At 32.1% G+C, this 12,394-nt stretch overlaps 1 protein-coding gene across 1 annotated transcript in view; it reads right to left on the reverse strand.

Moving 5' to 3' along the window:
* Nucleotides 1-1,353: 1,353 nt before the first annotated feature.
* The window catches only part of LOC133175348 (uncharacterized), a 31,352-nt gene continuing 20,311 nt past the window's right edge, over nucleotides 1,354-12,394 (reverse strand). The window contains exons 8-12 of the mRNA XM_061310441.1: nucleotides 6,569-6,748; nucleotides 3,759-3,932; nucleotides 3,304-3,519; nucleotides 1,870-2,046; nucleotides 1,354-1,661 (exon numbers count right to left, since the gene is read on the reverse strand). Coding sequence (XP_061166425.1) covers nucleotides 1,354-1,661; nucleotides 1,870-2,046; nucleotides 3,304-3,519; nucleotides 3,759-3,932; nucleotides 6,569-6,748 — 1,055 coding nt within the window. The remainder of the gene's footprint in view (nucleotides 1,662-1,869; nucleotides 2,047-3,303; nucleotides 3,520-3,758; nucleotides 3,933-6,568; nucleotides 6,749-12,394) is intronic.

The raw sequence follows: 12,394 nt of genomic DNA on the forward strand, positions 1-12,394 counted from the left end.
AAATTTCAAAAAAATTTGCATATTTTTAACAAAAATGCACCTGCTTAATTCTGTACTTTTAATAAAAACCATCATTGCAGAAATAATGTACATGTATGTTTATCAATGAAGGGCAAGTTGGACGTGAATGGTCTCTGAAAGGCTGTTATTGAAAGCATGACATGTATAAAGAAAAGACTCCTATACAATCCGCCATTTGCAATGTACTTTCGGTTTCAAATCTTAACATTTGGACAAAATAAACAGGGAAAACAACTTTCCAGAGGCTATCGAAGTCCAACTTGCCCTTCATTGATAAACATATATTGTTTCTGCAATGATGGCTTTCACTAAAAGTACGGAATTAATTAGGTGTATTTTTTAAAAGTATATGCATTTTTTAAAAAAGACTTTTTCTCGATAAATATTTTTTTATTAAGTATTTGTTATCAAGTGATACTTTCTATCTGTTAATCAATGATATATTTATAAACTGTAAAAAGTTTTAACTTTATAAACCACAAAGTTTTGGAGCTATTGTAAAAATAAATTCTCGGACATGTTGACCTTTGGCAAAACCTTTAAAAAATATTTACATATGATAATGTGCTGAATTCTTAAAAAAAATAATATAACAAAACTGACACTGTCTGCGAACAGTCATCGTATATTTATGAAATAAGAGGACATCAAGGCCTAAGAAAAAAAACTTTAATTACAAGACAGTCTATTGACAAATAAGTTAATGATTCAAAGATACATGTTTCAACAATGACGTTCAAAGTTTCCATGGTCGATACATTGAATTTTTTTTTTGCAAATACAATCTGTCGTTGTGTCGAATATTGACTGATTATTAGACCATTATTTTCACACTGAATTTACTACGAATTTTTCCGCTTACCCGATTCACATTATGGCACGCAGCGTGTGTGATTGGCAGGGGATGCTTACTCCTCCATGGCATCTGATCCCATTTCTGTTTGCAGAAGTCCATGTTGGCTCTGCTCTTTGTATTGTTTAAATACTACTTTTGAGAATTATCACTGTTCAACTTCACATTTCATTTTCAATATTCTTTCAACCACTAATTTTCATTTTCAATATTCTTTCAACCACTAATATTTCATTATACATTACACTGCGTCTATGTTTCTTAAAGAATACATTAGATATATAAATCAATGGGGTTTGATTGTCAGAAAAAAGAAATAAAGGAATAACTTTAGAATATTTGAAATAAATAAAAGACTCATTTTAATCTCCTCATTTAACAAGCAAGCAAAATACTGAGTAGATGGTTTGTTTATAAAGGAAGTAAAAAGGTACATGTAACTGTTAGCACCCGCCGATAATTTAAAAACAAAGTAATTGTTATTTTATTTCTCTAGAAATAAGACGTCTTGTATACACAATTTTTACATATCTAAGAGCTGATAATACATCAGGAACAATTATTAAAGCAGCCATAATTAACAGAAGTATCACCCAAACACTCCCAGAAGCATTGGTAGAAGGACGAAAATCTTTCACAGATATCTTTTTTCTCAGAGCAGCCGAAGTTTCTAGAACAAGAAGTTCTTCTCGCATCTTCTCGATCTCTCTGATCAGTGCTTCATCACTAGTGTTTGTATACTTTGGCTCATGCACCATATTACAGGGACACATGCACTGTCCTAAAGCTGTCACAAAAGAAGCAATTATGAGAGATCTATATTTTTAACGATATTTTAGGTGGACGTAACTAAACATACTGGTGACTTTTGAATTCCCATGCCATAAATTGACATATCTTACACATGTATTATAAAATTAATTACGCTTGTGAGTAAAATTCATTTACTTTGGTGCGATTTTTCTTTTTTTTTTTTCTAGAAAACTTCTAAATACCTGTGCAATTTGGAGGTCTTCCATCCCATTCTCCATAAGAAGTACATTTTCGCTGAAGACTGCCGTTTGCTAGAATATACCCTTTGTTGCATTTATAACGCACTGTTCCATTTATAGATCGGTTTATGTGTGTAATTGTGCTATTTGGTGCCTCATCAAGCTCTGGACACAGGATTTCTTTGGTAGAAAATACAATTGTTTTAAAATCCCAGCTTTTCATAGATATATATTTTCATAGACAATTCCAATTTTTTTCTATGATAAGCGCCCTCATGCGGCATGGTTTTAGACACTCCATATCAAAAAAAAAAAAAAAAAAAAAAAAAAAAAAAAAAGAAACGCACAAATAATCGGAAGCTCTCAAATTGATTTTACGGTTATTCATAACTGAATAATAGTAGAGAAAAATAGAATTATGAAATTTAATCGATTTTGATGATAATGAAGTTTGTGTTTTATTTTTCGGCTTGTGTCTGTTTATGTCAGAGAGTTAGTGTGTGTGTTTCTGTGTGTGTAGGTTTTTGAATTATAGGTGGACAATAAACTGTGAAAAAAAACTTGGAATGGCATTATTTTATCTTTACATTTACCCAAGCACAAATTATCCTTTTATTCCTGTCTAACAGGATTCCAGATTAATCAATAATGAAATACAGGATTAGGGTCAATTACTTTGAGATGTAATTAAATATGTACTTTAAAATACTTTGATAATTTTGTGAATTACTTGCAATTACAATTACATTGATTTTAACAAACGTAATCAAATGCATATCAATTACTTTAGTTTTATTTCCAAAAATTTGAAGAACATATACATGAATATTTTGAAGCTGCAATTTTATTAAATTTGACCTTTCTTATTGCCCTGGGCAGTGCTTTTATGTTGTACAAACATTATAAGGCATTTAGTTATTGAATAAACGCAAACCCATGACAACAAGTACTGGTATGCATCATGATAAAACAACTTTTTAAATATGTACTTGAAAAATAAAGTATTTGAACTGTAATTGAAATGTAATTACATATATACAAAATACATGACATTTTTGGAATGTATTTAAATACATTCAATTACTTGTAATTGAAAACAAACTCAATTACAAATACTTTCAATTACTTTGAAAAAATGTATTTAAATACAGTAAATTACAATTACTTATTTCTATAACCCCAACCCTGGTGAGATACATTGAATATTTCTAGACACTCATTGTCTATTACCAGACATGGGCTAAACGATCAAAGTTTAAAAAAAATCTTTGCTTGGTTATTTTCATGACCTTTTTTTAATCTGACATTTTTGAAATGAAGTTCAATTTTAGCTTCAAAATCAGTGAAACAATAACATTTCTTAGTAATGATTCTTGTTATTTTTCCTTCGATAACAAAAAGCTTTTGTTTCTCGTAAATACAGTTGTACATGCTCACCTGAGCAGCTGAATGGTGCCCCATCCCAACTTCCATTTACGAGACAGGTGCGTTTGAAGATAGATACAGACGCCGCTATATAGTACCCGGGGTTACAGGTGAACGTAGCGCTAGTGTTAAAGGGAACACCAGACATCCCAATATTCGTCATGGAGTTGTTGTTCGACAATGTAACGATGCCATTTTCTGGATTTTCTATTACTGGACATAATATTTCTGTAAACACGAGTAAAGTTTAGGTAATAAGACCAAGGTAAATAAAATATGTGCATATAATTTATCAATTAAAAAAAGGAAATTCTTTTTAAATAGCTATTGACTCATGAGTATTCATTGTAAAAGCCCGCTCTTTCTTTGGCTCGATCTATCTCTCTATAGACATTGGAATAGATGGAAAGAAAAAATATTTTAGAAAGAAAAAATATTTTGTTTACATTTAGAATGAAAGTATTTACCAGAACAAATTACAGGATCTCCAACCCAAGTTCCATTGTCCAGACATGTGAGATTTGAATCTCCACCAGATAACTGAAACCCGGGATTGCAGTAGAAGTAAGCTGTTCCACCTACAGAGGTGTTCTGTATGAGACCTCCATGTTGAGGAGGAATCAGTGATGGACAGTAAATTTCTGTAGGAAAACAAGTCTTAATTTGATGCCGCAACTAGCACTACTATGCAAGTTTAGTGACAGTCAGCACTTTTGTAATCTGATACTATTACTATTAGTATCAATACTATTGGTACTATTACTTCATAGGTTTGTTAATGACTGTCAACAGAAAGTTTTGTCTCGTACTAGAATTTTGCTCTGTCATTGGATAAAGGACGTCATGTGCCTGCAGTTAATATTTCTTTGGACGACGAGTAGCAAAGTTTGGATGGCAACATAGCAGGTTGTTCAAGTCCATAGGCGCCGCAAGCCCCATGCATTGGTAGACGGAATATTCCTAAGTCAAATTTAGTATAAAGACAAGGGCCTAACAATCGATATGAATACTACCCAATGAGAGGTTTTATTTGCTGACAAGATCATTATAACAACAATTTATAAAATGTTGACCTAAGACGAGGTTGTTGAAATTCCTGTAACATCAACTTATCTCTCAGTAGCCTGTCCCAGTTTCAAAAATTGATTGTATTCAGAGCATGCTCTTGAGTATCAAGTTGGGAGACATAAACACCAAATGATAGCGGAAAATTACTACATGAATAAGGAAAGTTGACGATAGAAAAGCTGAAGTGATCTCGTTTGTCATACAGTTTATTATTTGTTAGTTTGCCATTATCGTCAAGTTTCTTCCTATGACTGGGTTGTGTTAAAGGAATGCTGTACGCGCGCTTAATTGATCTTTACCAAAGCCCTTGCTAATATACCAAACTACTAAAAATCAACAGATGGTTATTTATAGAGTTAATACATGTATTATCAACACAAATTTATTGTATCTATTTCAGTTCCATTGTAGTACCTGAACATACTGGGGGATCCCCGCTCCAAACACCATCCAACATGCAAGTTCTGCTCAGGTTTCCCGCGGAATTATGGAAGCCAGATAAACAGCTGTATTGTATGGTTCCATTTACTCCATTGTTTACTTCCACCACAATAGCATTTAAAGGAGTAAAAGTATCTGGACACAGTATTTCTGTGGAATGAACATGTTGAGATGCACACAATATGATAAGGTGGAATTAGCTAATTAGCTAAATTAGTCATGTTAATTTTACATATGTAAGGAATTCTAAATTTTCTTTTTTTTTTTAAACCTTTGGTAGCCTTTGCATTAAGTTCTCTCAGTTTATGATTTTCAAATTTATTTGAAATACCAAAACAAGGTCGAATAAGACGTCGATGAATTTATTAACCTTTGTCACAAGACTCAACCTTTCTCAGAAAAAAAAATATGCAGATAAATCAAATTATTATGCCTAGGTTTCAGCAAATTTTAGTCATAATATATTGGGACTTGAAGTCAAAATACAAACTATAGCTCCTTTGTTTTTGCAGAGGTTTAAAAACTGAACTTTTACTGTGACTCCATGATTTGGGACGACGATTTGTTCTCTAACTCGATTAAATGCATGTATTCCAATGGAAAACTTTGATCCTAAAACCATGAAGAGATCTACATCTATATATATAATTACGAGTTGATGTTTATTTAATAATAAGCTGATCAAAGTAATTTTGTTTTTGAGAATTTAAAAATAAACCTATATAATCCGATAAAAAAACTTCTGATCCTCAAGAGACTCCACTCAAACCTCGATGGGCTATAATTGAACCGACTGGAATCTATATATTAATATGACTGAGTGTTTCCTTTCATTTTGGAAAAAGATATGTTCATAGACCTTTTTGTACATTAAAATGTAAAACTTTGTTAACCTAGTGTGGACCAAATTGCTCCAGGAGCAATGATTTGAACAAACTTTAAACTTGAATTAGGAGATTTCCATACTTATACGGGTATGACTAAGGGTTGCTCTTCTGTTTTCGACAAAATATTTGATTTTTTTCTATGTATTCAATGTTGAACCTAATTGCAACCCCTACCTGGCCCCAGGGGCGGTATTTAATAAACATGAATTTTGGAAAGTTATTTGGGATGTTTGTATGTTAAAATAACTTGGTGGAGTCCCTGTGGTCATGGGATTTGTTTGTTTTTTATTTTAGAGATTTTTCACAAAATTCTTTATCATTTCCCCCTGAAAGGCATGCGGTCTTTAATCTTTTAAACTTGAGTCCATTACACCCATTCTTTGTGCAAATTTGGTTGAAATTGGTCCAATGGCTCTTTAGGAGAAGTCAAAAGATATACATAAAAAAAAAACAAACAACAGACAGACGACGGATGAACTTTGACCGTAAAGGCTCACATAAACATTCAGCTCAAACAAGTAAAAACTAGACAATACCAAACATATTACGCACGGGAACAGGTAGGAGGAGCTCCATTCCAACTTCCGGTGATAAGACACGTGAGTATCGCAACATCAGATAAGTTGAATCCTGGTGCGCAGGAAAAGGCGGCTGATGCATTTACGGGCAAATGCGGCATCACAGCGACTTGTGTGAGGTGAGGATGCGTTATAGTTACAGTGCCATTTTTTGGATTATCAAGAATAGGACAATATACCTCTGAAAAGTGAAAAAAAAAATAATGGACCTTAAACTACCGAAGAAAATTCAAAGTTAAAAAATGATTAAAATTTCTTAAAACAAGGTTAGCATAGTTATATTTTGCTTTTAGAATGCATCACCTGAGCATGCTGCAGCACTACCACTCCAATTTCCAATGTCTAAACAGGTTCGAGTGAGATTACCCCCCGTTATTACAAAGCCTGGATTACAACTGTAAACAGCCTCGTCATTGACAGATCTACCGGAACTTAAAACAACAGTACCATCTGTCGGATCCGTTAACGCAGGACATAGAATCTCTGTGACACAAATGATACAGTTAGGTACATTCTCCATTTGATCTCTGGGCAATTCTTTACAAATATTCCAGTGCGTATATATTCATAAGTATACCATCTATGATGGTGTAGAATCTTTATCATAATTATTGCCCTTGATATTTCATTTACATGTAATCCAGATAAACTTAATCTCAGGACGAAGACATCTTTAATTGAAAAGCATTCGACCAGGCAAATCTTCTGCCTCAATTTGACTTTCAACTACTACAAAGTTGACTGAATAAAAAACGAAGATAGTCTTTCTACTTTTTCGAGAAGATGTAGATGTAATTAAAAAGGCTTAAATGTAATGCATGAAAATTGTTTCATAAAATTTTTTACATTACACTTCCAAGTAGCTACTGATGTAATTGTTTACGATCACCTGAACATACGGGTGGATCCCCACTCCATGTGCCGTTTGGTAAACAAAATCTGCTTAGATAAAATCCAGTGTCACAAGAATATACCAATTCTCCATCCACCGTCCTGTTTACAGATACAACTGTGCTATTTTCAGGAGCATCAACATCTGGACAAAACGTTTCTGTATAAATGAAAACAATGGTGCCTAACTGTAACTTCATTTGTTTTAGTGAAAAAACTTCCAAATAAGTAATTGCAACGATTTTGAAATTGGTTTATTGGCTCATGAAACTTTTTTTAAAATGGAAAATAATGACTTATCCTTGAGCTCAGAAAATGTGAAAATAAAATGATGTGAACTTTTGTTTAAGGACAGATGATACAAACAATAAATGAATGCCTGGATGGGTATATTTTTTTTGTTGTCAATAGTGCAAATATTAAATTTCTAAGAAATGAAGAAATTGTAAACTTTCTACATGTAGGATGTCTTTCTGCAACCATCCTTATTAATCTATGCAACCTTTTTGTCTCTTTTGAAAAAAAAATCTATGCGGTTAAACTTATTCATTTTACTTAAATAAATATGACTTAAGCTTTTGTTTTCATGGTTTTTGATAAGAGTTTGTATCATCTGTCTTTTAGGGGGTTTTCTAGTGAGTTTTCCTATAGTATTATGCGAATTTACAACTGCGAGATTACATGTGCTTTATGATGATTGGATGAAAAATTTTATATTTTTTTACGGAACAACTGGTCCAATTTCAAGCAAACTTTTAATAATGTTTATATATTAGAAAGCTTGAGGTACAGCTGTATAGGGATCTCAAGGAATTCAATTTATACGGATGAGAGAAGAATATAATTTCTTTTTCAAAAATGTTTTTAAAAAAGAGGTTATAGGAAGGATCCATTTGGTATAGGTTATAGGAAGGATCCATTTGGTATCCAACACATGACCAATGGGGCTAGTTTAGGGCTCAACTGGGGGTCAATGTTTAAAAAGAAATACATAAGGAAGTATTGACTGATTGATTGTATGTTGTTTTACCTCCCGTTCTGGAATTTTTCACTCATATAGAGGCGTCACCATATACCGATGAAGAGCTTCAATTTAGACCTTTACTCGGCACTCAGGGCCATTAAGCAGTCTTTTTCGTGCCAACGCCTACAGTGAGAACAGGCCTCGGGTTTTAAGGTCTCATCCGAAGGGCCCGCAACTTTCACTTCAAAGTGCCGAGTGATTGGTAGAGGAACAGTCGCTACCTATTTTTTTTTTTATCGACTTAGGTCAGTCACGACCGAGCGACCGAGAAAGTATTGAAAAATTTCCTCTCGAGAAGGCACGATGAGTTAAATTAACATGCAAGCAACCCCAAAAGGAAAGAGTCAACTATGTTCAATTTATGGTTCAAAGGCAAGGGATAGTAGAAATTTTAAATAGAAAATTATACAGAGATACATAGAAAATCTTCCAAAGAACAAAAGGGAAAAAATTTTTCAAATCAATTTCAAAGCATTTTCATTTTCAATTTTGTGTAGCTTCAATTTCTTTAAGTCATCATCAAATGTCTTTTCTAAAAGCAGGACCATATTTTGTGAAATATATTTTGTCAAAAATATAATTGCAAGCATTTCTTTACGGGGGCGTTGAAGAGATCCAATATTTTAAGAAAAATTCTCAAGAACAGCAGGGTAATATTATAGGTCAAATAAATATACAAGTGTAATGAAATAGAATTAGCATTATGGATTGAAATAGATCTTGAATCATCCAGCCGAATCATGTATATGAAGCTAATCAGCATTGACATCTCAGCCAACCAAAAGTTTAGAATTATTAACCAATCCGTATTAATGGAGCATATGCATAATAGTATAAAAACAGGGGTCCATTTAGGTTTCGTTTACTTTTGGTGTAATTAGGTGTCTTGAGCTTGGTGTTTTGACTGTGTCGGGAAACAACAGAATTGATTGTTAGACCACTCAGCTCAGGGACCTAGTTCCCTAGTGTCTTTGTGCTATAGTGTCTCGGTGACTTTATCTTGTGTCTGTATCCAAAAGTAATACAGTGTCTTGATGACTAGCTATAGTGTCTTAAAGATAAAACCATGACGCTACAGTTCTGCAGCTATTGCAGGCTGTGTCAGGAAACAACAGAATTCTTTGTTAAACCACTCATGCAGTCTGCAGCATCAGAAATAAGTTAATTTATAGAGTTAGGTTGGAATGATTGATTTAATTGTGGTTGATTCTTTGTCATTGCTTTGTTTGACAATCATTATCCAGATGGGACCTAAGATAAAGTTTATATTACAGATTTCAGTCGGTTTTCTGCAAGTGCCATTTTGTAACTAATCAAAATTATTTTGATTTAATATAAGTGTGATTCTTAGGAAGGAAACATTAGCGGAGGACTCAATAAAAAAACATTTGTATTGGTAAAAAGTACTCAAGCATCCTTATTGAGAACTTAAATTGTTTAAATCATGTCAATGGGGCTAGGGTGAGGTTAAAATAGGGGCATAGATACATTTTCATAGACTTCATTAAAAAAAAGCATTATACATGTAATTTATAAATTTGAGACCAATCCTCATCAATATGAGGGTGTGTATATATATATATATATATATATATATATATATATATATATATATATATATATATATATATATATATATATATATATATATATGAGGGATGTCAAATCGGTCAATTTTTGATAATCGGTTACTCGGACGTTTTTCCGATCGTACTCGGTAAAAATGTAAATTTATACAAGTTATTTAAATTTTAATTATTAATTTATAAATACCCAAAGCTGTTTAAATCACGTTTTATGAATGTATATAAACATGGAGTCCAACGGAAATTTATTTATTAAATAAACACAAATGACGCAATTAATACATCAAAAATTACAAATGGTTTACGGTTCTTGTTTAGGATCTATTTCATCAATGCAAAAGGGGGAGAATCTGTTACGCAGGTTTGTGATGATTAGACTGGAACGGAAGTTGTTTGGATCGCTAGTCTTCACTGTGGAAACTTTTTGAATCTACTTATTTTGAAGTTGGTAGCGGTTTTTTCTATGCATGTCGTATATTAACTTAATAATGTAAAAATTATTTGAAGATAAAAGACCATATTAAACGATGTTCACTGAAAAACAATCATTGAAGCCATCAAAAAAATTAAGGACCACAATAGGTGAGAACGGCTGTGTACCAGGTGATTGGTCACTAATTACTGTATATACACAGCCATAGGCGATAACGGGTGTTTACATGTGTAGATAACGACAGGCTAATTACCTTTATGCATATTTAAGTTATTTTTTGATAAGATTTTGATAAAAATATGTACTTTGAAATAAGAAAAATATACACATCCGAGTAACCGAGTGCCATTTTTAGTATTCGATACTCGTATGATCGAGTACCCGATTAACCGGGTACTCGTTGACATCCCTAATATATATATACATACATACATACATACATATACATACATATATATATATATATATATATATATATATATATATATATATATATATATATATATATATATATATATATATATATATATATATATATATATATATATATATATTCCCTCAATACACATGTGAGTCATAATTCAAGAAATATTGAGAGCATCTTACCAATACATTCTGGTGCACTTTTCTTCCAAATTGCGTTTAGTTGACAATGTACCGTCTGGAAACTGCTATTAACAAAATGGTACCCATAATCACATGTCACTTTCTCCTCCGTACACGGCGGTACTATGTTTCTTTTGATTGTAGCTTTCGCTAATGTTAAATCTGTTTTGTTGCATATACCTAAAATATGCGCTTAAAGATGTGACACTTGCGAATTCTTTTTTTATATATATAGTATCATTCAATATACCGGCACGTCTCTCTTACATTTATACGGAAGTCCGTTGAGGCCAGTTCAGGGAAAGAAACATTTTTATTGCGTTTAAAAGCAATAATTATTGCATTTAAATGCAAAATATTGCGTTTAATTGCAATAAACATTGCGTTTAAACACAACAGATTGCGTAAACGCAATAATTTTTGCGATTAAACGCAATAGTTTTTGCTTTTAAAAGGCAATAATATTTTTGCGTATAAATGCAATAATTTTTGCGTTTAAACGCAATTATTATTTTGCTATTAAACGCAATACATTTTCGATTAAACGCAATAAATCTTTGAGTTTAAACGCAATAATCTTTGCGTTTACACGCTATAATCCTTCCTTTTAAGGGTTTGTTTTGCATTAAACACAATAATACTGTTGTTTCAAAATCAAACATTAATTAGCGAAAGCTTACAATTACTAGGATCCGACACTTCAAAGAGAACTATTTGATTCTGTGACTTTTTGAAAAATTTTCCAGTTTTTAAAAATTGTAGTAAAACAATGGCATCTTAACAACCAGAGTGTCTTAAACGTATTATAACCCAGCATTCTTGATGAAGCCTTTGATCAATTGCTTACGTATAACAACTAATTAAGAACGTTTCAGTGGTATTAATAGCCCCTGTCAATTTGGTAGTACATATCGATCAATCTGTTTTTATTTGAATTTAATCTCATATGATTCCATCGCCTATGTTCTCGTGTTTACTGTATGCAACCATAGGAAAGGTTGTAAATATACATTTAAGTTTAAATATTTCATTTAATTAAGTCTAAACACTTCTGTTGTACTCAATTCCAACATTTCATCCGTCGTTTCCTGAACCTCTTTATACATGCAGGGATTAAACGTGGGGGATATTTTTTGAACCATTTTTTCTTAATTCTTTAGACTTCTATTAAGAAGATCCATTCTAATTGTTTACAGAAATTGTTAAAAAGTAGACAAATAACAAAATAGAAAATGTGATTTGTGATTGTAAGCAATTGACCAAATCTTCATTAAAAATATAGAGATCTAATAAGTTAAAGACATTTCTTGTTCTACGTATGCCTTTGTTTTTATAACCCGACATTTCTCTTCTATAAATTCATATCAGCAATTTATCCTTTCAGAGAGCATTTGCTCGAAGCAATCTGATTCTATAAAGCTAGACAAAGCACAATTTCTTATAAGTGAAAAAGAGAAAGAAATAAAAGATAGTATTGTTGGGTCCATTGTTTGATACAAATGATTGCCTTTAAACACAAAGATTATTGCGTTTAAACGCAAAATTATTGATTTAAACGCAAAATTATTGCGTTTAATCGCAAAAAGTAT

The sequence above is a fragment of the Saccostrea echinata genome, unplaced genomic scaffold (assembly GCF_033153115.1).
Source record: "Saccostrea echinata isolate AGI-Se365-2 ecotype Australia unplaced genomic scaffold, CSIRO_AGI_Sech_v1 ptg000062l, whole genome shotgun sequence".
Classification (NCBI taxonomy): domain Eukaryota; kingdom Metazoa; phylum Mollusca; class Bivalvia; order Ostreida; family Ostreidae; genus Saccostrea; species Saccostrea echinata.